The sequence below is a fragment of the Halichoeres trimaculatus genome, unplaced genomic scaffold (genome assembly GCF_033239565.1).
Source record: "Halichoeres trimaculatus isolate MK-OKI-2021-1 unplaced genomic scaffold, fHalTri1.1 fHalTri1_scaffold_18, whole genome shotgun sequence".
Classification (NCBI taxonomy): Eukaryota; Metazoa; Chordata; class Actinopteri; order Labriformes; family Labridae; genus Halichoeres; species Halichoeres trimaculatus.
In genome coordinates, this window is record NW_027437196.1 from 19,997,513 (window position 1) to 20,024,661 (window position 27,149).

The 27,149-nt window shown below is 40.7% G+C and overlaps 2 protein-coding genes and 1 non-coding gene across 5 annotated transcripts in view; 2 read left to right on the plus strand and 1 right to left on the minus strand.

The window, feature by feature from the left end:
- Nucleotides 1-3,141: 3,141 nt before the first annotated feature.
- trnac-gca (transfer RNA cysteine (anticodon GCA)) lies at nt 3,142-3,213 on the minus strand. Its single transcript has one exon. It is a non-coding gene; the product is annotated as a tRNA-Cys (tRNA).
- Nucleotides 3,214-3,495: 282 nt separating this feature from the next.
- On the plus strand, nt 3,496-6,506 carry pomp (proteasome maturation protein). 2 transcript variants are annotated; one of them, XM_074693672.1, is made up of 6 exons: nt 3,496-3,640; nt 4,158-4,255; nt 5,814-5,874; nt 5,971-6,072; nt 6,165-6,258; nt 6,350-6,506. In XM_074693672.1, the coding sequence occupies exons 1-6, from the start codon at nt 3,530-3,532 to the stop codon at nt 6,415-6,417; spliced, it is 534 nt and encodes a 177-aa protein (XP_074549773.1). In that variant the 5' UTR covers nt 3,496-3,529; the 3' UTR covers nt 6,418-6,506. The 2 variants fall into 2 exon arrangements, with proteins under 2 accessions (XP_074549773.1, XP_074549774.1); XM_074693673.1 differs by lacking the exon at nt 3,496-3,640 and adding an exon at nt 3,692-3,716.
- Nucleotides 6,507-17,148: 10,642 nt separating this feature from the next.
- Nucleotides 17,149-27,149, plus strand: part of mmp16a (matrix metallopeptidase 16a (membrane-inserted)) — a 33,611-nt gene continuing 23,610 nt past the window's right edge. Inside the window, exons 1-5 of one of the 2 annotated variants that reach the window (XM_074693305.1) lie at nt 17,149-17,605; nt 22,719-22,867; nt 23,043-23,057; nt 23,825-23,947; nt 25,915-26,219. In XM_074693305.1, coding sequence (XP_074549406.1) covers nt 17,477-17,605; nt 22,719-22,867; nt 23,043-23,057; nt 23,825-23,947; nt 25,915-26,219 — 721 coding nt within the window. In that variant the 5' untranslated portion in view covers nt 17,149-17,476. The remainder of the gene's footprint in view (nt 17,606-22,718; nt 22,868-23,042; nt 23,058-23,824; nt 23,948-25,914; nt 26,220-27,149) is intronic. The other variant, XM_074693306.1, reaches the window with a different exon arrangement.

Below are 27,149 nucleotides of genomic sequence, written 5' to 3' on the forward strand. Positions count from 1 at the left end.
ATTCTGGTAATCCACTTTAACCTGGAAGGACATTTGAAGCTAATTTCAGGAATCACGCAGGGCCAGTAAGATCTCCACCAGCATGAAGATCATCTCCTGTACAATGCTTAAACTCTTTAAATGACATCTATTTCAAATAGATAGTTTATACATCTATAAATATTTTTTTTTAAGTTGTTAAAAAATTGTCAGGTTATTTCACAAGTTTTGCCTTTTCTTTGAGCAGGCACAGCTGAGACCATGCTACAACAGGCAATGATGGGATAAATAAAAGAAGTTTGCGGTTTCTACTGTCATTATCTAAAAAAGTACATGTTTGGCTAGGTTTACATGTAACGACATCTGGCTAAGTGTTTTACTCTGCTTCAGCTACCTAAAAAAAAAAAAAAAACTAGATTATTATATGTTATAGCTTTATTGAATACATCACGTCACTAAAGACAAGTATTTAATGAAGTTTTGGCGGACATGACATTAGCCACAATTTGTGCTAAAGAACGCTCAGGTATCAGCTTTTCCTGTTATTCTCTTGCTTTTCAAATTTATTTGTATTAATCTGTCTTATTCTCCTTCGCCGTGTCTGTGTGTGCTGTAGTCTTAGTTAAAAAAAAAAAAAAAAAAAAAAAAAAAAAAAAAAAAAAAAACGTAACTGACAGAACTTTACCGTCTGGTCTTGGGGCTTTTATTGCGAAAGAACGGCCCGGCAGCCAGAGTGACGTCACTTTGTTGCGTTGCTAGGTTACCTAATTAATTAATTGTGGGATCCTAGTTAATGATCCGCTTGGAGACAGAGAAAGACATGAGGTGAGTTGGAGCTTTGATTTGTAGTTTTCTTTGTTTTTAATCAGGCAAAATCTGTCAGAGATTGAAATTACTTCAACACATTGCAGACTTAATCCCAATCACTTTTTATAACCAGCTGCTGTTTGTAGAATTAACTTTAAATATGTTTTGGATTTGATTCTGAGGATTGTTTTATATACAACTTCTTTTTTGCCGTTTACTTCAACTTCCTGTGTTTAAATCGTTTTTGGTCATTATAGCTTCCTCACAGATTAAACTGTTAGCTATTCTTAGACCTCATTCCTCATGAGACTGCGTAGTCATGTTTAAAGTTTAAATCGAGCTCTTTTTGTTGTGGTTCTATTTGAAAAGAAAAATCCCCATATTCATTAGATTAAAACTAAACAGAAAGGAAATCGTTTAGGGGGATATAACATAAAGTGGAACTGTCTGACTCCAGAAGAACATTTGACCAAACCAATTATTTGGCTTAATCTATTTTATTAATTTACTGTGGAGTCAATACAAACTATGAATCTTATTTTATCAAGTGTGCAGTGTTTGAGGAACACTCTGGGAAATACAGTTTATTTTAACATGGAGCTCTACAGGGACTGACTTGCTGCATTTAAGAAGGCCAAAACATAACCAAAAATCAATAAAACTCTTCATTATCAGCTCCCTTTCACAGGAGGAGGTGCAGCAGGAGGAGGAGCTGGATGAGGAGGACATCCAACAGGCACCCCTAAGAAAGGAGGAGCCACAGGACACGGCGCTTCAGCAGCAGGAGGAGGAGGAGGAGGAGCTGGATAAGGAGGATACACAGCAGGTGCCATTGCAGGAGGAGCTCAAGCAGGAGGAGGCAAAACAAGAGGAAACAATGGAGGAGGAGATCCGCCAGAAAAAGGGCCAGAAGGATGATGAGGACAGTGAGGAGGTCAGCAAAGAGGAGGTCCACAGTGAGGGGGCCCACAGTGAGGAGTTCCACAGTGATGAGGCCCATAGTGAAGAGTTCCACAGTGAGGAGGCCCATAGTGAGGAAGTCCAGAGGGAGGAGGTCCACATTGAGAAGGCCAACACTGAAGAGGTCCATAGTGAGGAGGCCCACAGTGAGGAGTTCTACAGTGAGACCAACAGTGAGGAAGTTCACAGTGAGGAAGTCCACGGTGAAGAGGCCCACAGTGAAGAGGCCCACAGTGAGGAAGTCCACAGTGAGGAGGCCCACAGTAAGGAAGTTCACAAGGAAGAAGTCCATGGGGAAGAGGCCCACAGTGAGGAGTTCTACAGTAAGGAGCTCAGCATTGAAGAGGTCCTCAGAGAGGAAGGCCACAGTGAGGAGGCCCAGCAGGCTGCAGCCAGCATCATACAGCAGGCCTGGAGGAGACACATAGGATCTGCTGTGGATACACACACAGACACACACTCTGACACACACTCTGATACATACTCCGATACACACTCTGAGTGAAAGTTATATAAGTTTATTTGATAGGGTAATGTTTGTGCTGCTCTGTCTGACAGTGAGAAGCCAAGAGTCCTTCTGTGTCTGCAGATGTTAGATGATCAGATTAAACCTCATACATGATACTGTATTAACATGTAGCATATTAGTGAATTTGCATATAGTAATCATGGTAGCACATTAGTGCATTAGTATGCCAGACTGTGGCATGTTAGCACATTAGCATGTTAGTATTTAACATGTTACTGTAAAGGCTTGCAAGCCTGTAGGATTTCAGCATGTGTCAGACTCATTGGATCAGCTTTATCTGATAAAAGACAAACTTGTTTTGTTGTAAGTTAAACTTTAAACCCTAAAAACCATGTTGATTTAGAACAAGATCGTTCATAACATTTCATCATGTTAGGTTAGTTCAGATTAAATCAATCATGTCAGCTGAGATCATATTATCACGTTAAATCATATATTGCCACCTTATTAGATTGGATTAGATCAAATCATTTTAGATTAGACCATGTCATCATGTAAGATCAGATAACTGTATTTGTCTTTACTGTTGAAAGAAAAAAATGGTTTAGTTCAGTTTAGCCAAGTCCCATACCCAATTTATTTCTAAAATATCTCTGATTTATTTCTGAATTATTTATGATTTTTATTACTGAATTTTCACGAATAAATATCTGAAACATAGTCTATCTGAATAATCATTTGTTATTTGTGCATTGACTTCTCTTTTGTTTATCTCTTGTTTATTTCTGACTTATCTTTGAGGTGTTTGTGTTGGAACACAGATTATATTATTTATAGTTTAAGTAGTGATAATGTGTTTGAAATGTGACTGAAGAGTTGTAACAAGAGGATAATCCAGTGTGAGGGGGGAAAAAAAGGTCACAATGAGGGGGCACCCGGATTTGAACCGGGGACCTCTTGATCTGCAGTCAAATGCTCTACCACTGAGCTATACCCCCTTCGAAAACAGTTAAAATATCTTCTGTATTAATACTAAAATCTTTTTAATTGTAGCTGAGGCTAGTATGAATAGATAATGGCATGGAGTTCACGATCGGTCTCCAAAATGCAGATGGACATCACCATCTTTATCGGGTTAATGTAACGAGTTCACGTTTCTTCAACAAAGTATTCTCAGTGGCCTGTACCGGTGTTCTCACAAAATCAGTTCAGTGAGGATCCTGCTGAACAGAGCCATTTTCAGCACGCCTGCCAGACATAGACAGAAAAATTCACTTATAAGAAAGGTTCTCTTAGGCGCTCGGGAATCTGAGCATGCGTACATATACGAGGAGGCACTTGATCGAACAGCGGAATTTACGTCATGAAAACTTGACTACCCCGGAAGTTAATCACAGTTTAACAGAAAGTGGAAGAATCAAGATGGTGAGGTTCATTTTAATCTTTAACAATTATTTGCACGTCATTTTTCACACCATTGTTCTTAACTTTGTCCATGCGGGTATGTTGACATTTTTCTGACTGTGCCTTTGAGTTTTCAGTCTTTTTTCCCGTCTTCTATCCAGCATCTGTGAATTTGATTAGTCACTCGAGCTAATGTTAGCATGTAGCACTGGGAGTTAGCTGCGGGTTAAGTCTGTTATTCCCAAATTAAATGTTTTATATGTCAAATATTAGTGATATGATGTGATGATATGATCAGATAAATAAAGCCTATATTTACAAAGTAAATGTTCTCCTTGGTCCGGTTAGTTTGGATGAAGATTTGAGCTTCCGCTCTTACGCACACAAGGATAATAGCAAGACTGAATGATACTGTGACATAATAGCAGAGTGGATCGTTATTAATATAATATTTATTTATATTTTTAATTATTTTGCATAATATCATTTTTTTTACTGATGATTAAGTGTAATAATGTTGACCGTGTGTTATAAACAGAACAGCAGAGGTGTGCGTTCCCAGCTAAAGGACAGTGTACCTGTGGCAGGTTTGTGCCCCCAGGGAGCTTATGGCCTGCAGGACTCTCTGAGATCAGGGTAAGACCTCATACATTCATATCATCTCTGTTTGATAAGTAACATGTTTCATATTCTGTATTGAAACCATGTTTGTTATGTATTTGTTTTTAGTTTAGCCTGAACAGTTCACATTTGCTCTAACTTGTATGTACCTATACAGATCAATAGGAACACTCATTAAGTACATAGACTACTTACCAAAAAGTTAGGTATATTTGAGTGTCTTTTAAAATGTAAAAGGTTCATGCAATGTTGATATTATATCATGAAAGTAAGGCACTTACACTGACACATTTGTTGGTAATTCATTTTTCTCAAATGATTAAAACAATAAGTGGTGGGTATATCAAAACAAAAAATGTCAGTGTCTCACAAACTTGTTGTGTGTCCTTGACTTGAGCATGAATTACAACTTGACAATGATGTCTCATGCGGCTCTCATATTGATTGATTGATTGTCTGCTGAGATACTCCACACATCTTTCAGGGCTGCCCTCAGATCATTGAGGACTTGAGGTATGGGGTTCCCATCCTCTGCACAACTATTTGACCAACTCTTGTCCCCAACACCTGTTCCCTGATTATGCAACCTTCATGAGCTGTGGCATTGTCACCCATGGAGATGAAATCAGGCCTCTGTTGCTCATGAAGAGACTCAATGACTGGATTAATTATGTTGTTAAGGAAGCATCAGCTTGTCACGGTAACATTTACAAGGTGCAAGCCAGTTCTGTACAGACTAGACACACCTCACCGGAATGTTACACCCACGCCTCCAGAGGCAAACAATGCAGATCGTTCCCTTTGATGTCCCACACAGCTTTGGTGGCCATCATGTCTGCTCAGTGGAAATTGACTTTTATCCGAGAACAGCACTGAGGCCCACCGGTTCCTTGTCCTGTACAAGTGCTCCCTGGCCCATACAAGATGATGACCCTTATGCCTGGTTGCCCTTGCTGGTGGTCTAGCATGCAGCCCATGCTGATGTAAGCAGTTTTGAATGGTCTACCGTGACACCTGGGTGTTCCTCAGTTAAACTTAAATAAGCCTGGAGTTGAGTGGCATTCACCATCTTGTCCCACAGGGCACTGCTCACAATGAAGCAGTCAACAGCATGGGAACTGGTTAAAGTACCTCCACTTCTCTGCCTTCATGTGACTCTTCCAGTCCTTCTGAGTCTTTGCTCATCTTGCTGTTGTCACACCGTGACAGTCTTTCGCTCCAGGAACATCTTGTTTGAAGCCTTGCATTGGCCAGGTCCTGTTGATGGATTGTTCTGTGACATCTGGGTCTCATGATGTCCAAATGTTGTCAGCATGAAGAAGGGGGCTGTTTGAATACAAGCCATTGAACTAGAACAATCAGTGGTCAGTTTATGGATCACATACTTGTCATTTTTGGGGTTAATCACCTTGTTAGAGAACAGCAATAAGAACTGATGCATTAAACTGTTGTACATGTGAAAAACACTGTTTTCATATAAATAGAAACAACGTTAACAACAATCTATGGCTGAATGTTTGAGAATCTGTAACAAGGCACAGCCATTTATTTTTTGTCTGTTTTCTTTCTGCAGTTTCAGCAGTGTCAAAAATGAACTCCTTCCGAGTCATCCTTTGGAGCTTTCAGAAAAAAATGTAAGTACAGTGAGCGGAGCATTATCAGCCATCCCTCTAGGATTCTCAATACATGATATTTTTTATCACAATCACTTGTGTTTGTTTGTGTTTTAGTTCCAGCTGAATCAGGATAAGATGAACCTGTCGACTCTCCGGAACATTCAGGGTCTCCATGCTCCACTCAAACTGCAGATGGAGTACAGAGCAGCCCGGCAGGTGAGTACACGCCTACTGAATCAAGCTTTTAACCAGTAAGTTCTCCATCATCTCACCTGTTGGTGTTCTGATGTTTGTGTCCGCCCCCTCAGATCCAGAGGCTGCCGTTCTTACAGAGCTCAAATCTGGCTCTGGACACGCTCAAAGGAAGTGATGATCTCATCGGCTTTGAGGACATCCTGAATGGTAAGAAGCTTCACCCCTTATCATGATTGGCAGTTATTGATTCAACTATTTGTGTATGAAGTGTGACCTCTGCCTCTGTTTATGCCCACAGACCCAGCACAGAGTGAGATGATGGGAGAGCCTCACATGATGACAGAGTACAAACTGGGACTGCTGTGAAATAGGACCACACACGCACCAACACACACAGCTTCACATGTATCTCATCTGTTAACGTTTGTTAAATAAAATAAAATAAAAACATTCTGCTTCTGAGTTCAGTCTGATTTCTGTTTTTGAAAGTTCCTCTGAGAGAGTATTGGATCTGTTAGTTGTGTGTAAAGTTGGATGTTTGTGTTAGATGTGTCTTTGTATGGTTTCACACAGATGTTTTGTCTTATTTCTTTGTTTACATACTTAAGTGAACTCAGGCGTTTTCTGGTTCAGATCTTTGAACAGTTGAACTTCAGATCACCAGATGTCTTTAGGTGAGTTTATTGCTCTGTTTTCAAGCAAAGCACATAATTCAAGAAAAAATGGATAATAAGCAAGTTGTTATGAATCAGAATCCTGGTGAGTGCAATGTTTAAACTTAGCACAGAGGTTTAACGATGAAGGGGTCCTCTTCTATAACCACCTGCTCACTATACATAAAACATTTGAAAACCAGCTGTTCATAAAATTTCACAGACTAATGTACACATTATCAGAATAAAAATACTTAAGTAATCCCAGGGTGAAATAGAGAACTTTAATTTTTCATTATTAGTGATTTATTCATACTAAAAAAATGTCTTTATAAATAATTTAGTTATACTTAGGGTGAGTGTATTGATTGCATCAAACTAGAGACTAGTTTCTAAACTATTGATTTTTTTATTCTATTGAGTTATTGAATTGAATTTATTCATACTTCAGAGAAGCCCCTTGGAGTCAACAGTAAGTTTTACTGTTATATAGATGTTTTTGTCCCATAAACATGCACATATAAACCCGGGTTTACAGACTCTTTGAAGGGCAGGGGCGAAAAGAAAAACACATACAACACGGTGTCACCATTGAAGGGGGCTCTGTAGCACACATTTTTGCTTCAGAAGAGGGCAGCTTATGATGTTGTAACAAGCCAAGAAGGGTAGCTGGGTATTTTTCCAACCCAGAGGACAGTTTAGTGTGTCTTGCAAAGGGAGGGTACCAGAGCACGTATTTTGGCTCCCACGGGGCACTTGAGCGCACGTTTTTCAACAACTTGGCCACGAGGGGGCGGCAACCGCCCCAGCCTGTGCAGCACACCACATGTGTTAAGTATGATGAGCTCTAACTAGTTCATGGTTTCATCAGGTACGTGTGTGATCAAGTTGTTCCTGAGACCTGAGCTATAAATGTGGGGGTTTGATCATAATCAAGCAACACATCCAGATGATTCAAAAAATCAGGTAAAAATCTTAAAGGAAACACAAGCCTGAACAGATTGCTCTTAATCAGTGTTCACACATAATAAGAACATCATAGTCATTTCACACTGTAACTCAGAGAAGCAAAAGCTGGTCAAGGTCGGCGGTGAGGGAGGGGAGAGAAGAAACGTAGAGGTTCTGTAACTCACTGTAGCAATCAATTGAAATCTCACCGCCATCGGACCAGCCGAAGGAAATTGCTGCTATGCGACGAGTTTATATCAGAGCAGGCTGCATGTCTGTCTAACTACTGGGAACAAAATACAACCAGAGCCCCTACTTACTGCCATTACGCTACTGAATTATTTCTACACCAGTATAAAGGGCTTTTAGGTTATTTTCGGCACAAATTGGTCACATTAAAAATCTTGGGCCGCAGAGCATGATGGGAACCGGGATCACATTGGAGGACCTCCGTTTGTTTGAGCCGCACAGCAACCAATCAGCAGCAGCAAGTGTAGCTCAGGCCATCTGGCACTGACATCAGTGGTCTTTCCTCCACGGGCCGTTCTCCCGCTGCTGTGATACGTCAGCGCGTCCGCCATGTTGGTAGTGGCAGGTCAGCTGAGTGTCTATAAATTTTAACCTTCGAGACCCGACCTGTTTCTGGTGTACATATGTTTCTCCCTGCTGTTTCACACAAGTGAACCGAATAAGTATAACAACTAAACTTGGTCTTTGTACAGGAAGTTATTGGTTATTAGTTTAATTATTAAGAGAGGGTAATAGTATGTTAGTTTGTGCTAGTTTGCTCGGGTTTCGAGTTGTAAAAAGCATAGACTGAAGACATTTGGTGTGCTAGCTTCTGTGTCGTCGTCGTGCATCTTTAGAAGACTGCAGTGGGTTTTGTTCTTTTGCTTGTTCACAGTGTAGTGTTTCATAAGGAACTCAAACAATCGTGCAGAATGACATCAACAGCATCCAGCTGCCCAAAACCTTTAAAACAGTAGGATGAGAGGGTCATATTTGGTACTACACCTCAATCATTGCATTAACAGGAGGGACATCTCTCTGACCACCAGCAACAGTCACCGTGTTAATTCTTCACAAGCAGACAGAGCAAAAGAAATAAAAGCACCGTCTCCATTGCATTTGAGTGGTTTTGTTTAACTGCATTTTATATTTCATTTTTTACTGATATTTAGTGGATTTTTTTTTCTTATGATATGTTTTTCTAATTTGTATCTCTGTAAAGCACTTTGAATTGCCTAGCTGAAATGTGCTTTATGAACAAACTTGCCTTGCCTTGGAGGGACCACTGGGTGTATTTTGTGTATGTGAGAGACAGTGGGAGCTCAGAGTTCATAACTAAAGGGATACAGATAGTCTCACCACATGATTCTTCAGCCCCCTTTTTGCGAAGCATAAACCACTCCCATCTTCATGCAAGGCTGAAAAAAAAGTGAATAAGTCCTACTCAATATAACTTTTCCAAAGCTGTTATTATTTTCAACAGGGAACAGTGTAACCTTTTAAATAAAACCAAAAAGTGATTCTAATATTCCTCTACTTTTTACAGACACGATGGCTGCACCGTCACTGTCTCTGGCCAAGGCTAACTCGGTATACTCCCTGGCTCTGTTAAAGACGCTGAGTGAGAGGGATAAGACTGCCAATAACTTCTACTCTCCTTTCAGCATCTCCTCAGCTCTGAACAAAGTTTTACTGGGAGCCTGAGGAAACACAACTTAAAAGATGTATGGTATACACTTTAACACACATTTGAGGAGCACAGAGCCCATGTTAATGATGGAAAAAGCAGTTCTTTTCAGTGTACTGAGTCAGTAGGACCAGATCAGTAAAATTATCCATTCAAAAGATTTGTTTGAAAACTGAAAGCTTATAAAAAAAAAATCATAACTATTCTGTTTATCATGTTCAGCACACAAACCACTCACTGACTGTCTGACTTAGAGGAAGAGAGACTCAGCAGCAAAGCTCCCTTTCAGTACGTTCAGTCAGTCAACAACAGTGAGTGGTTCATGTCGGAGCTCCAGCCTCAATCACACACACACTGGTGTGTGGTGTGTTAAACAATATCGAGCTGAGATCTTCATCAGTTGATGATGAAAGAGTCAGCTGAGTGATGGGAAGTTGGATACAGAAGCCATTTGCAAACTGACAGCAGCAATAAAAAGCATGTATATTTCTGCAACACATATTGTTTACTAAATAGCTGCTACTTCCTCAGTTTTGGAGATTATGAAGGGTCTGTAGGAGCGGACTTGAGTGACACAAGGCACCCAACCAAATCAGTAATCAGTAAGTGATTTGATCTGTTCACCCAGATGATTTGTTCGTTTTGAAGGAATTATTCACAAATGACACATTACCGACCTATGTGAACACACCCAGTTCATTGTAGTGTTCAATAGAGGATCATGAAATAATAATGAAATTAAATGGGCCGTTATGGTAGGGGCCTTTCTTTGAGTCTGCTAAATTAGTGTGAACAGTCCTTGTGTTAAAGTGAGTCAACAGGATGAATCCACCTGATGTTTCATAACAGAGAGCTTTCTGTTTGTGCTGCAGTGTCTTTAATCAAATCAGAGTCAGAGGGAAGAGGAGAAATGCTTATTCCTCTGTCGCTCAGTCACTCTGAGTCGTAAATATTGATCTCAGGTTAAAGCCAATCAGAGTAATGGAGGCCGGGCTTTGGACGGAGCTTATGGACTAAAGATCTCAGAGCGGTTGATTCTGATTTAAAGAGATCCACTGACTCCCCGAAATAAGCCTTTAATACGTCTGAGAGGGGGGAATCGCACTATACAGCAGCCTGCTCCATCCTGAGCAAGGGCAACTGCTGCCAACACTCAGAGCCCTGAGCCAGAAACAAAGACAAACAGAGCCAGAACCAGACAAAACTAGGACTGAACAAAAACCAGAATTGTTGAGAACTACAGAGTGACCTGTGAGCAGCTCACTGGAGTTACTAGCTGACTGTAGTTAGGGTCTAGGGTAAATCAGCTGTAGACTTCTTGCTGGGGTTCAGCACTCTCTTTAATTTAATCTTTCCTCCTCTGCTCCAAGTGAACTGCAGCTCCAAGGGCAGACTGAATGTCAAACATGCTAAAGACAGTTTGAACTTCTGATCCGTAGAATATATGTTTTAAAGAGGAAAACTCACAGGTGTTCAGCCCTTAGGTAATACACCTTCTGGTCTGATGTATGATCTGATTTAGGGTCAGTTATCATCACAGACAGAGCACAGGTTGAACGTGAGTGTAACGAATCAGACAGTGGGCAGAGAGAAAAAAAACAATGTGGCAGAATTTTATTTTGAAGAACCAGCAGCTAAAATTTGGATCAGGTTACTTTGTTACAGCGGTCAGTGAGAGATGACTCACAGCTCCATCATCTGGGACTGACATAGACCTTACACACTGTGCAACATGACACATAATATCTGATAATATGAGAGGGATGGTTTGATTTTCGTGACTGTCCGCATACTGCTCTGAGATCAGTCCTGCTTGTGAGACAGGGTCTGATTCTGTCTTCATGTTCATCTTCATGTTCGTCTCTGTTAACAACACAGAGTGTAGTCCAGACCACCTGTTTGAAAACAGGCTTCAGATCACATCAAGTGTGACTTGGTGCTTTATACATGATGAACGATTGACTTGGTGAATGTTATAAGCAGTAGTGGGCAGGTCACTTCAGCCTGATGATCTTATGTGGTGGCAACTGGCAAGGGGCAATATCCAGTTTTAAAAAATGAAGCCGATGAGAAAGTGCAGACTGGAAACCACACACACACCAAGAAAAAAAAGGGGGTAAAAACACTTTTGTGACATTCAGAAGAACATATGTATTGTCTGGCTCAAAAATTGGCTTGTGGCTGAAACATTAATTTCACTAACACACACACATTTTTCAAATTCAGTGGTTTAAAAGATATTAAAGAAGCAAAAACTCAAAACTCAGGGTTGTCCTGTAACCTTTCAAATATTTCTTTGTTTTTACTCCTTTAGGAAAACAGGAAGAGATCATCAAACGCTCAGACTTTATCCAAAATAAGTCCAGTGAGATGTAGTGCTTGAAGTTGAAGCAGATCCAAATTTTATTGCAAAACAAAGTAAAACAAAGCCTGTATTTTGACTCTAACTTAAACACAGATATGATAAAAAACAACTGCAGTCAATGACGGTGTCAGCTGTGTCTGTCTTCCCCCACAGATGCGCTCCACACTCTCATTTAAAGGTGCGCCTTTCTGTATAAGGAGGGCGCACAGTCAAAATGCAGAAACTTAAATGTGGCTCCTACAGATATTTCTATCACGAGTTTGTCCGATCAGAGGCACAGCTCACTTGGCTGACCAGTGTCCTATAACTGTAAGTGCCCGTCTCTTGAGGCAGAATTTCCAAAATGGTTCCAGCTGACGATTAGCTTCATCACTCTGTATCAGGAACAGATGAGTGACGTCAGGGGGACTATGTCCGTTCAGTCTATGGGTTCTGGTTGTTTGCTAAGAGTAAGTTTTATTGTGACACTAACCTAACCCTGAGTTAAAAATACGATTACTGTTTTTAATAAAACTCAGAGAATCCGTGTTGCTCCTTCAGACACACTGAACAGAAACTAACCCAACAACTCTGTGAGAGAGCTTTAAAAGTTTCAGCTGTCAAATAAACATTAACTGGTGCAATGTTTGAATTAACAATGAACAACGAATCCTCCTTAACGCAATTCATTATACTTTCAGTCTGTCTGACTCATTTGTTTGACTTCTTTTACTCATTTCTAACATTTAAATGACTCATGACTAATGTAACAGTCACCAGCTGAGCTGTGATAATTTATTATCATTCTTATTTACAGAGCCACAGTGAAAATGTGCTTCATGGCATTTAGAAATGTTCATCTGATCGCAGAGCTTACTTCACTCATCATGTTACTGCTCGGCATGCAGTTAGATCTTAAAGACCAGGGCCCGTGTGCATGTCCAGTTATTACACAAATTGAACCATTAGTCCTGATGTACTGTTCTGGAACGGCCTATTTGGCTGTAGCGTTAGCTGCATGCACGGCTGTAAATAAGTGGCCAGTTGACTAATGACATCATGAAAGCGAGGCAGGTGCAGAAAGTCATATGTTGGGGTAACCTCAGAGAAAAATCATAACCAACAAATTCAAATTGCCCTTCTCATGGTTATAATAGTTTTGGATTTTTCATTATAGTTTAGTTTTAGTTAGTTTGACACTTGTTTCCGTTACAGTTTAGTTTTAATAAGTTTGAGAGCAGGCATTCTAGTTTTTATTTAGTTTTGATTTTGGCAACAAGGCTTAGCTTTAGTTTAGTTTTAGTTTAGTTTAAGTTTTTTCATACCTTATTAACCAGGTGCAGGATTCAAAAAGGTCAGAGTAAATATTTGGTAATACTGTTGATTTTCAAGTCCATCATAGTGCTCACTGCTCAGTCAATGCTGACACTGAACTGTTGGCTGCTGCCTTAAACACATGAAAATAATATGAATTTGATATTAAAAATATAAACATAGATTATATGAAAATAATGTTAACATAAATTACATAAAATAATATGAACATAGATTATATAAAACAATATAATATGAGCTTAAATAATAAGAAACTTGGACTCTGTAACAATAAAGACAGACTCAAATACAATTAAAGTCAGACTCACATGCAATTAAAGTATTACAGATGCTCTGATTCATTTCTCCACTACGTTTCGTTGCAGCACAGCGCACAGCCAGTCAGTGCAGTAAACAAGCACGTCCCAGTCCATCACTACGATAGTGCTGTACGGCACTGACAACTGTCGAAAACTGTTATATAATTGGCTGGGAAAATGTGTCGGATTTATTTTAATTTTAAAGGCTTTTATAATTGTCAGAAACGATAAGGAGGGACATTTTGGCTATAATTTTGTTTAGTTTCAGTCAGTTTTGTGAACACAAGATACAGTTTTAGATTACTTAGCGTTTTTGTTTTCTTTTCTAGTTTTTATTTGTTTGAGTCAACTGCAATGTATTTCAAATTTTAGTTATTGTTTCTAGTTTCGTTTTAGTTAACTATTATAACCTAACTACACAAAAACAACAGTAACCTTACCAAGAGGTAATTGTGTGACTGGGAGAAGATGAAAAATTATACATTCTCTACACAGTTGTTCTCAGCTAGTTAATCATCTAAGATAAACAAAGAGAGGGGGAAAGTTTGGCCAAAGATCTTAAACAGGGTAAATGCATGTGGTGTTTCTGAGCACACAGCAGAAGACCTAAAAAAAAAAAAAAGAACAATACGAAAGCTGCTTTGCAGAACAAGCACTGTAGCAATGCCCCAGTAACTCGATGAATAACTCTACAAGCTGTTTGATGAACTCTTACATTTCACCACACACATCTTGAAAGGACCCAGACACATAAAAGCGAAGATCAAAGCAAACTTTGCGAGCCTTGCTGGTTTGAGATTGCCTCTATTATCTCATCTGTTAAGTGAAAAATGTTGTGTCTCCTAAATCTTAATTTGTTGTATAGCTCCACATTGTCATACTTTTCCAAATGAGTAACTTGATCCTTAAATATCCTTACTCATATATTGTCCTAGGTGGTAACACATCGACACAACCTATGCCATCCCTTAAACAGCCAAACAGATGCTGGAATCCTGCCGTCAGCCTAATTTTTTTTTCACCAATGGTCCAAATGGTCTGTTTCCATCACTTAAAGCTGGACGTGTATTTGCGCTAAGATCATACTGCATCAGATTTCTCCTTCATCACACACTGGTGAAGAACACAGACCGGCTTTGGCAGCTTCCTCTTCATCACTGAGGTGGAAGATAGGCATATATACTGCATATATGTGCCATCGTCCCCCAACCCCAGTCCTGATAGAAGCAGACAGATGGAGGTTCTGGTGGCCTGCAGCAGATGCAGCAGGATGACACTTTCTGTGGTGTTTGGATGGAGTGGCTCTCAGAATCTGGCAGAGCAAAGACTGGGGGTGGAAGGAGCAGTTTGAAAAGTTCAGGACCTTTAGAGACGAAGGATGCAGGAAATCATTTAAAAGAGAGAGAGAGATGGAGAGGAAGAGAGGATGATTCAACAAATTTGACAAGCCTTTCTTTTTTTCCTCTTTTCCAATGAGAGAAAAAAGAACGGAAGTCAAACTTTTAAACAACACATGTGTCAGCAACTGATGACAGCAAAGAAACTCAAGCAAATATTCAAGTAAACCTCTAATGTACCCTTAAGACAGGCGCCAAACAAAGCTAGTCCAACTTAGTAAACAATAACACTGTGATGACAGCATCCCTGTGTGTGCGTACAAACACACAGACACAAAAAGTGACACACTGACACACAGAAACACTAAAAAACAAGCCAACATGCTTAAGCAAATGAACAACAAAACAAACACACACTGGCACATAACAGAAAAATAAACAGTCTTATATCATTATACATGTTGATTACTTTGTATGTATGTACAAACACAACTCATGAGTCTGTTAGTGTGTGTGTGTGTGTGTGTGTGTGTGTGTGTGTGTGTGTGTGTGTGTGCGTGCGCTTGTGTGCTTGTGTGCTTGTGTGTGTAAGAGAGAGACAGAGACAGACAGCAGAGAGAACAACCATGTCTTTATCCACACGGACTCGTGATGATTAGGTCACATGATAGTTCCATAGAGTCATGGTGTGTGTGTGTGTGTGTGTGTGTGTGTGTGTGTGTGTGTGTGTGTGTGTGTGTGTGTGTGTGTGTGTGTGTGTGTGTCTGTGTAAACATTTACCAGTCACACATAGAGTGACAGAGTGTTAATAACAGTGTGATTGCCAAATTTAGAGAGATAACACACTGAGGTCAACCAGTGGTCTTTTAGAGTTATTTTGTATTTTCAAGTATTGTTTCAAGCTGGCTTAAGCCTGGACCAGTTCTTGACATGCTGCTATAGGCTCAAACTGCTATAGGTCCAGACTGCTATAGACCAAGACTGCTATAGGCTTAAAACATATATAAGATCTTGTCTGTCCCTCTTACCTAGTTTTTTACTCTTTCTGTTTGTCACCAACTTTAAATTGTAATGTCTAATTAAAATTACTGTACATGGATCTTGGTTGTTATTTTATCTGATGAACTTTCAGCAGCTGTGCTTGTAGTTGTATTATTTGCTGTTTGAAAATAACATGGGTGACTCTACTTCACTGACTGTAACATAAACTGAGTCAGGGCTATCGTCATTACATCACACACACACACACACACACACACACACACACACACACACACACACACACACACACACACACACACACACACACACACACACACACACATACATGACATTTGACTGTCAGTGTGTCACCAAATGTGTTAATGAGTGGGTTGATTCAAACCAGGAACTTTACTGTAAGGACAGTATCATCCCCATCCCCATCACCATTATCACTATCATCATCATCATCTTCATCATCATCACCATCATCATCATCATCATCATTATCATCACTTAGAGGAAGCAGGGACAGAAAAAAAGCCTCTGGTTTTGTCTAACACATTGAGCTTATCATTGCCCTCTGCTGGAGAGAAAGAGTACTATCAAATGAAAACAGTCTACAAAAAATAAGGGATGAAAGATGCACATACAGACAGTCAGAGACAGACTAGACAGAAAGACACACACACACACACACACACACACACACACACACACACACACACACACACACACACACACACACACACACACACACAAACACACACATTCTGAATTTCTGATGCTGGGGTTTAACCTGTTACTGAAAATATTTTACCTTTCATGATTTATTCTGAATAATTTAACACCATTTTATGTTCAACAGTCATACAGCTGTTGTCCTGTAAGAACCTCATCTCTTGACACTCACTGAGGCTTTATCTACAACTGACACGTCTTTCTCCATGTCTTTGATTTATTTGATTTATTATAACTTATAAGTAAATTGGTGTTAACAAATTATTAAGTGTTTCTGATGTGATTCATGCATGTAATCTAATGACAACCATGTCTTTGCCTCATGTGTTTATAAACAGTCTGTTTTATATGTTCTATATATTTATTAAGTCCTGAATACTGTCAAGAATTGTATTAGTATTTGAAATATTTTAAGACTTTTAGTAAAATGTAATGTTATTAGGGCTTTTAATTACATATTATGGTAGGAAGACTTTTAGTTATATATGAGCTTTTAAGTATTTCTGTTGCTGAATTATAAGGTTTGGTTATGAAATATTATTCAGACTTAGTTACTTATAATGTTAGAAGAACTCAAAAAAAAAAGTTTAATTTATCTATATAAGGTGTTTATAGTAATTTTTTTTATATCAAAGTTGGATGTTGGTTGACCATAAATGTGTCGTCAGATATGTCCAGCCCGGTCCAGCCCCGCCCCTCTCCCTGTCTCAGTTGTGACTGGTCAGTTTGGATGGAGAAGCAAGGGGGCGCTCGTGCGAGACTGCACATGCGCACTTGGTGGGAAACACGATAGAAAACGGGCAGCTATGCCGCGCGCTGCAGAACTCGAGCTGGACGCGATCATCGGCCGGAGAACCGGAGGACCGACCCGGGGACCGAGGGGCTGCTGACCGCCGCTAACGGAGACTCTCACCCCGGGGATCCAGCTCCTCCTGAGGCCTGAGAGGCAGAAGATACGCGTCTTCTCCTCCTCCTCCTGCTCCTCCTCAGAGAGAATCAGACTCAGCGCGATGGAGACCGTGTAGGATCTATTCGCTGTCCGTTAGTCCGTGTAGACGAATCAGAGACCGGGGCCGCGGACGGGGGTCAGAATGGTGGTGTTGTGGCCCCGCAGCGGGGGCTCGGCCCCGGGCAGCTACTGGGTCCGGACGGTCTGTCTGCAGCTGCTCATCTGGATCTTATGTTTCGTTAACGGAGAGGAGCAGCCGTTCAGTGTGGAGGTAAGAACCGGGGCACGACGACGGTTTACTGGAGAGAGATAGGACTTGTGTCCGCTGACCGAAGGATTTCTGATGTTTACTTTGTGTTTGGAGAAGATATCCGTGTTTATGGTGGATTATTACCGTGTTAGACCTGGGTCAGACTGTGATCATCTAACAACAGAGTCTTTGTGAGAGCAGCTGCAGCTCCATCCTCCTCCTCCTTCTCTGATTCCTCCTCCTACTCCTCCTCTCCTCCTCCTCCCCCTTTTATCATTCCTCCTCATCCTCATCCTTCTCGTTTCCTCTCCTCCTCTTCTCCTTCGCTCTCCTCCTGCTCCTCTCCTCCGCTCTTCTCCTCCTCCTTCTCTCTCTGCTTTAAAGAAACATGGTTCCTCTGTTTCTTGTAGTCTCAAATTCGGGAGCGCATATTCAGCTTACTCTGTAACCTGAACAAGAATCTCAATAATAACTTTACAATGATCAGTCTCTGAAATGTTTCTGTATATTATAAACACATATACTTTAAAGTTAAAATCTATTTACTGTTCCACAGGGTAAATATTTAGTCAGGCTTAAATCTGCAAACTTGATTCTCAGAAGCTGAAATAAAGCTTTTAAGGTGACACACTAGGATGAATATGACAGTCTTCAGACTGTGAGATGATCCAACATGTGTCCTGTCAGCTGCCCAATAGTTAAGATGACCTCATGTGTGCTCTCTGCTCTCAGGTTGTCTGCTGTTTGGAAACATAAACACGAGTTCATAAAGACTGTTCACATCACATCTGTTAATTCCCATACCTTTATCACTGTCATCATCATCCTTCTTCTCAGCTCTGAGAGATTTCTCGGTCCTGTCCACGGACACAGTGAGAGAGAAGGACTAGACTGTTATAATTGTTTATCTCTAATGTGTCATCTAGTCCTCAGCTCAGTTTACTGTCTGATATGTCAGGACGGAATGCTGTAGGCAGAAATTTGTTAAAAAAAAAGTTTGGGATGAAATTAAAATAGTACTTTATCTGGATAAACTTTTTTTTTTTTTTCATCTTTTACCATGTTGTAATACAATAGTCCTGCCAGACAGTGTCTGACAGTTGTTTGCCAACAGCCTTAAATCATGACAGAAGAGTGCCCACTCAGTTCTCAAATAGATTTATATAGTAGTAAAAAGAATACAAGATTTTATTAGAACCAAAAAGTAATGTCCTCTTCTTTCTTTGTCTCTATGACTGTATGTCTGTATGTGTATGTTTACGATTGGCTGACTGTGTGTCTTTTTGGGTATCTAGTGTCTGCATTTGTCTCTGCTTATCTATGCTGGTCTTTGTATGTCCATGTGATTTTGTGTGCATCTGCAAATGTCTTCATGTGCCTGCTTGTGTATTCTCCTGGCTGTGTGTTCGCACGTGTCTCTGTGTGTCTGTTTTTTTCTGCATGTGTGTCTGTGTGTTATTCTGTCTGCATTAGAATGCCTGGGTCTGCTACTTGTGTCTTCTTGTTTCTGTTTGGGTCTGTGTGTTCTTGTCTCTGCATGTGTGTGCGCGTGTGTCTGCATGCATGGGGCTGTTGATGACAAATGACCTCCAAAGGGTTCAGTGTTAATGTTTAAAGCTTAGGGCTCAAAGTGCTGCTCCATCAGGAAACACAACTGCAGGTTTCTCTGGTCCTCAGTGTTTCTTTGATTTGGGTTAATCACACACACTTTATCAGTCAGTCATTTTTGTGTGATTTTTGCTTCTGTGTGTGTGTCTTTGTGTCAGAGTTATATTTGAGTGTCACTCTCTGACTTCAGTCTGTGGAGATTAACAGATTCAATGCTCAGCTTAGTTTGAACCATCGTCTCTTAGCCTGGGTTCATCAAGTCCACTTTGATCTCTGTGTGTATGTATGTGTATGTGTTTCATTTCTGTTGACCCTCAGGTTAGTGTGATTTGGTGATATCAGAGATAATGGGTCTTAATGTGTCTGATCTCTGTTATGTAAGCTGTTATTTCTCTGAGTCCAACTGTCAGCAGAGTTTCTGTGAGAGCGCTTTCTCTGCACCATCACGACTCTGTTTCATGTTTAAAAAAAATTGAGGCTTTTTGTATAGTGAACAGGTGGTAATGTAAACTATCACACTGATGGGATGAGCTTAACACAAGTTCTTAAATATCCCAAAACACTCTGACAGAAATATAAGAAGACTGAATGTAATGAACCTGTTTTTTCTAAAGCTTATCTGTGTCTCCACCCTCTCTTTAAGATAATCAATAAAACAGTCTTATTAACACAGGAATCATTCACTGTAACAGTGTTCCTCTGTGGGATTTTTGACCTAGTTCAATGATACACAGACTGTTAGTGAAGTAAAGGAGGCTGGAGCCACCGTTAGCTTGTTCCTGTTGTCTACCTTGCTCATGTAGATTCTTATTATTCTGCAGTATAACAACATTATACATTTATTACATCAACAGGAAATAAGACTATTATCTTACATAGAATGTATTTATAAACTAAGAGGTTGATCAACTTGTCAATTTAAACAAGTAAAAGTACAGACAAAAAACAGTGAATATCTATGTGTGTGTCATTTCATATGACTGCTCAGTTTAAAAAACAAGTGAAGAGCAACAACATGTAAATCCTTAGGGCTGGGATGATATGCTATTCTCGCGATTCAATTCTACTTTGATTTTTGGGGTGCAGGTTCAATTTAAATTGTGATTTTTCAATATTGAAGATTTTTTCCATTTTTGATTGCTTTTTGAACACCAGAGACCGTGGGAAAAAGTTCAATAATGATAAATGCTACGGGCTATATCAGGAGCCAAATATTCCCATGAAATGCACATCACGTGAGCCAGAGAGAAACATTTCACCCTCTGCTGGAGAAAAGTGGTAACATTTTTCCAATCCAGTTAATAAACATGGACTGAAATGAAGAATCTGAATCAATTTTTGACAAAGAATGCTGATTTTGATATGTCAAACAAAAACTCCTTATATATCTTATTTCATTTTTTTCTCCCACTCCTATAAATCCTCATAAACATGTCTGTTAGGAGTGGGAGAAAGAAATGATGCATTGAAGACTCATGATGTTTTTGTTACTATTGTTTTTTTTTTCTTCCAATATAAATCCTTTATTGAAGTCATGTTAATAACTGGGTTGGAAAAAAATTAAGATGTCAGATCCCCCTGAATAAATCCTAAAATCTGACTCGCATTTTTTAGAAAAATATGGCTCCAGGTATGGTATATAGACATCATCATCTTCATTCAACGTTTTCACTTAGTCTGATGTTTAGAAAGCAAACTAAAAGTCACAAAAACGCCAACATTGAAGAATCCCATTTTAAATCAAATTGGTGTCCCAAAATCGTTAAAGAATAGAATCAGGAGAAGAGCATATCCTCCCAGCCCTAATGTCTGTGTGACCACAGGTGCGTGCACGCACGCACACCCACACACACACACATACACACACACACACACATACAAACAAACAAACACAAACCCTCTCAGTGGTCCTGACGTCAGTTGGCGATGTTTAGAGAGCAGATTTCAGAGACAGCAGGAAGTCTGTGTCAGTCTGTTCATCAGATCCTGCACAAATACACAACACCTGACCTACATCACACACACACACACACACACACACACACACACACACACACACACACACACACACACACACACACACACACACACACACACACACACACACAGTTCTGATTTGTGTGCGATCAGTCTGTGACATTTCTAGATGACATTCTTCTGACATTTGGTCCTAATGGGGACACTGAGACAAAGGACATGGTAAGCGCAAACGTGTGAGTGCATGTGTATGAGTGTGTGGTTACTATAAGAGTTAGGATAGCTGTGGTTGCTGTGGTTACCCTGGCAGACTCACCTGTGGTCCAATGTGTGCGATGTGTGCGTGATGAATAATTGAGGTTGGTCAGAGGCGGCTGGTCGTCTCAGGAGGATGGATTGTGTTCCCATGAGTCACCTGTTCTGCCTGCTAGTGGCTCCGCCTCCTCTCATCCTGACTCCACAGATACACAGTGTTAACCCACAGCACATGATCTCTGCTATGCCTGAGAAATAACTGTACAGACAAAGAAAAATAGACAAATATGTGATGGGCTTCAATAGGCAGTGTTGATGTGTCTTATTAATCCCCAGAAAACATCAAGAGGGTGACTCAAAATTGTTTCAAACTCTGAGAACAACAAATCAGATTCATCTTACTCTGAAAACACTCTTTCAGCTGAAGATATCTTGTTGCACAGTAAACCATCTCTCTGAAGTGTGTGATGATCACTATCGGTACTGCAGCCTGTATAGATGTTAGCTCAGGTTGTTTGTTTCATTTAACAGGTGTCATGGCAGAGAGGACAGAGTCAGCATTAGAGGACAGAGTCAGAGGGACGGTCTGATGCTCTTGTGTTGAGGCTGGTACTGTGGATCATGTTTACAGTATCAGGCTCTCTAATCTGCTGTTGTCCACTGACTTAAAGCTCATCATCTGCAGTTATGCACGTGTAACCTGAGTTGACCTGATCAGCTGTTCAGCCTCAGACATAAACATAAGCATGTCATAAGCCTGTTGCCATGGTAACAGTGATTTCTTTCTCATCCACAATAGACAGTTTACCTGCTCATGGTCTGAAGCATAATTGCTCTGTCTGCTGCTCAGGTAGCAGCCCATCCAGCTGAGGAAGGTGGACTGAGGACGTCAGAGAGTTGGGCCTAGCAAGTAGACACATGGAGAGGTGGTCTGAGGATAAGGACTCTGGCGTGGTGGTCTAAGGATAGGGATATGCAGAGGTGGTCTAAGGACAGAGACTATGCTGAAGGGGTCTGAGAACAAGAGCCTAGAGCGGTGTTTCTGAGCAGTAACAAGGCCAGACTATGGCTGGAGTTAAGGTTTTGTGAACAACAGGAGACTTGGACACTTCTGAGCTGCTGTTGTTTTGTAAAAACATAATTTGCTCTGTCAGTAAGCAGCAAGAGTTTTAATGTAAACTGACTAGATTCTGAACATGCACTTGATTTATGCCTCTGTAATATTTATGCGAGGTAATCAAAGTGTTCGTTTTTTTTTAAAAAACATCTCTTTCTCTCTCTTTCTCCCCTCCAGGCATGGCTGCAGAGGTACGGTTACCTGCCATCTGCAGACCCCAGGATGTCCGTGCTGCGTTCAGCTCAAGTCATGCAATCTGCTATCGCTGCCATGCAGCGCCGCTATGGCCTCAATGTCACCGGAGTCCTAGACAGCAACACCATAGAGTGAGTGTACCTAAACATACGCATGCTCCTACACCTGATCCCACACCCTTGGGTCTCCTGATCACTCACCTGTCTGTAACCTGTCTGTTACCTGTGAGCGTGATGTTCAGGTATGTGCTTGCAGACTAACACCTGTGTGACTCTCTGTCTCTCCTCTGCTGCTCTGATGATGCAGTGACAACACGATAAGGTGAGACACCTGACTGTCTGTCTTTGAGTGTGTGAGGTGTGGCAGTCAGCAGGTGAGAGTGTGTGTGTGTATAGAGACAATCAAGTGTCGATGTTAGAAATAAAACGAGTATGTTTGGACCATAGACTGTAAAAGAAATGGACGTCTGCTTGCTCGACTCTAAGTGAGGTCTCCACAAAAACTGCTCCCCCTGGTGGCTGGCTGCAGTATAGGTTAAAAAATCCGGCTTTCCAGCCATTCCAGATGGGCTGTGGTCAGACTTTAAAAAATTAATACTTTTCGTAGAAATGTTTCTCACGTCCGATTGTTGTAGTGATTTGAAGATATCATTTGACTGTCTTGTATTCAAGTCCTCTTTTTTCTGAAAAGTTTTGTTTTCATTTGTTATAAGAAGTTAAAAACAAGGTTTTACGTAACGTTCAACGATGATTGACAGCTGCCGTTCTCGTGTATTTTTTTCGGGGATTGTAAAATATGTCGGGAGGTAAAGTCAGGAAGTGAATAGACTCTTGAGTAAAGAAAAACTATTATTTTTGTCGCCCAGCTCCTCTTACATTCTCTCAGAATCCCTCACAGTCTCTACTGCGCAGACTCTGGATGCACAACTGTTACACTGGCTGCACCTGTGACGGGGGAATTTTGGCTTCAAAACTGTACAATGATAAATGGCCACTCTACATACAGTCTATGGTTTGGACCAAAGAAGTCCAATAGGTGTTTAACCCTCCTTACCTTTATCTCCTTCCCTGTGACCTCCTCCTCTTCAGGTGGATGAAGAAGCCCAGATGTGGCGTTCCTGACCTGATAGGAGGAACTTCCAGATTTAGTGTGAGGAAACGACGGTACGCCCTCACAGGGCAGAGGTGGCTGCACAAGCACATCACATACAGGTGAGCCCATCTGTGTCATGTAATTTATGTTAACTCATACCCTTAACCAAGCTAAGAGGGTTCAGGTAAGGACAGGTGAACTCACACAGGATGGAGGCTGGTTTACTGACAGATCTGCTGAAGGAGCTCTGAGAAAGCTCTGATACTTAAACATTATTTCAGAGAACATCCGTCTAGCAGAACACAGAGGAACAGTTCAGAAAAACAGCACAGAGAGATAAAGAAACAGCTCAGGAGAAATGGAGAAACAGCTCAGAGCAGTAGAGAAACATGTTGAAACAGTAAGTATATCTGTGTCAGGGCTGTATGCAGCACAGATCTCGATGTGTAATATACAGACAGCAGGTTGTTTAATAATCAGTGTGATGTAGGTCAGTAGCTCACATTCAGTCATTTATTTCACACACTGAGGTGTGCTGCTTCTGCTTCATTTTCAGGGTTAACTTGTAGAGCTGGGCTGGCTCAGGAAACATGTTTAACACACTCTGAGTTTCATCTGCAGAGCCTGTCTGAGCTGCAACTACAGTCATACATACAGTATATATAAATCACTGTGAAGGAATCTTTATAACATACACACAGTCATATAAAACTTACTGAGGTCAGTGGAGTGTTTGTCCTTGTAAAGCATGATGAAGCTGGGAGCACTTTAAGAATGAGTGTAGAGGGTATTAGCTCATCCAACAGATGTGAGAACAAGGAGGAGAACTAATGACGAACAGAGGAGCAGGAAGGCATGGAGTGGAGGAAAAACAGGAGGCAGAACGGATGAGGAGGAGGAGTAAAAGAGAGGAGTAAGATAAGTGAAGGGGTTTCAGCTGCAGAGAGAAAGAGTGAGGATGAACCGAGTGGAGGAAACCCCGGTGGAAGCAGAGGCTGCTCTCTGACAGATTAGAGTTACATAATAGGATGGAGTGTGTGTGTGTGTGTGTGTGTGTGTGTGTGTGTGTGTGTGTGTGTGTGTGTGTGTGTGTGTGTGTGTGTGTGTGTGTGTGTGTGTGTGTGTGTGTGTGTGTGTCAGCCTGCAGCTGCTCCTTTTAGCTCAGATTGAAGTAGAGTTCATTTGATAGATAACATCCTGCTGTCAGAATCTGAGTTGTTTCATGTTGTTGATGATTTTTCATATTTTTGACACTTCTCCCGTTAAACAGTTTCAAAAAAGAATCTCTTTTGTTCACCGTAAACAACTTTATTAACCCTGCAGTAACTTGTTTAGATAGGATTCTTAATAAAATAGATAAAAGAAAACCAGTGTAATAAAAAGGTTAAAAGACTGCAGAACAACTTGAAGACCAAGAAGGACTGGCTCTGATTTTTAAATCAAATGTAACCATGAACCAATAAAATAAAACTGCAGTCTGAATATCGCTGAAGGAAGACTGAGTGAAGCCTCTGTAGAACTTGCAGTTTACAGTGAAACTGAGACTCACCTCAAACAGATGAACAGATGCTCTAAAGCTGCAGTTATGAATATATCACTCTAGGATGAAACATCAGCTGATCCTTCCAAGTGTGCCAGTACTGAAACTTGTTAAATTATTTCCGCAGTTTAATGAACTTTTCATGTTTTCTGTTTTAGTATCTCACGAGTAGCTGCTCCGCTTCTCTTTTACTTGCTCAATAATTTAAAGGAGCTCATGTTTAGAGATCTGCAGAAACATCAGACTGTGCATGCCACAGAGAGCCAGAGAGCAGACACAGAGACACACACAGACTGTTTTATTACTCGTGCTCTAATTATATACTTTTTAAGAAAATAAATGCATTTATGATTATGCTTTGGGTTAAAAAAGCAAAGACAACAGATACTGTGAGAAGGAGACATACATGATTCAGACTGTTGAAGCCTCATTGAAATCAAGTCAGTGGAGTGTATCTCTTTGAGACTCTGTACACAGGTCCATCACTTGTTAACATGCTAACACATGTGTTAATGACATGTCTGACTCCTGTCTATGTCTCTGCAGCATTAAGAACGTGACACCTAAAGTTGGGGCAGATGAAACACATGACGCCATCAGAAGAGCGTTTGATGTGTGGCAGAATGTGACACCACTGCGTTTTGAGGCAGTGCCGTACAGCGAGCTGGAGCGGACTAAAAAGGACGTAGACATCACCATCATCTTTGCCTCAGGTTTTCATGGAGACAGCTCGCCTTTTGATGGTGAAGGAGGCTTTCTGGCACACGCCTACTTCCCAGGACCGGGGATTGGGGGAGACACACACTTTGACTCAGATGAGCCGTGGACACTTGGAAACCCAAACCACGATGGTGAGTAACTCTGTCTGTTTCTTCATGATGTGAAGGTGTGTTTATGGCCCGGTCTGCATCACATATCAAAAAGGCTCAGAGCAAAGCCAACTTAAGACAGACAGAAAGTGGTGTCTGTCCTTCATCTATGATCAGCCATTGCTTCCTGTTACAGAGAGTGAGTACAGTCATCATCATCATCATCATCATCATTACAGGAACTGCTTTAGCTTAGTTTGTATCATATCTGTCTGATTGCTTGTAGTTTGTTTACATTGATAAGTCCTCCATGTACACCAGGGTGTTATGGAGTTCCACAAGGCTCAGTGCTTGGACCAGTTCTTTTCATGTAATATTTGCTCCCTCTATCGGTCTTTGTCAGTGACGTCATCTACAAGCCTCTCCCGCCATTTTGGTGGGTAAACGGATGTAAACAATAGAGGTAAACAATAGAGGTAAACGGAGAGGCAGTGAAGAGCTCTACGATTTTATACAATGTTAAAACTAAAAAAACCAAAGGCCAAACGAGCAGAAACCATATCGAGATAAGCTGACAAAAGATGCCACGGAAAGATACTTTTAAAAATTGTCAACAATTAACAATATTGATTGGTGCATCAAGATGCACTGCTGCGTTTGCGGATGTGATGTCACCTGACAGAGACCGATACAACATAATGAGGAAACACTCTATTAATGTTCATTGTTGTGCAAGTGACAGTTATATCTGTCTTTGAATCCAGGATAAACACAGGGAATGCCATGAAAGATTCAAAAATGGTTGTTTGGTTTGACTGATTAATTTGGTTGTATATTAGCTACCTGGTCGTTTGGTTTGTTGGTTGATATTAGAGTCTATTTACATGAATAATGGTAGCAGAGCTACCACCTCGCTATACTGCACCGTAAGTCACCTGGGAGATCCCACCTTTAACGTGAGGATGTCAGTCT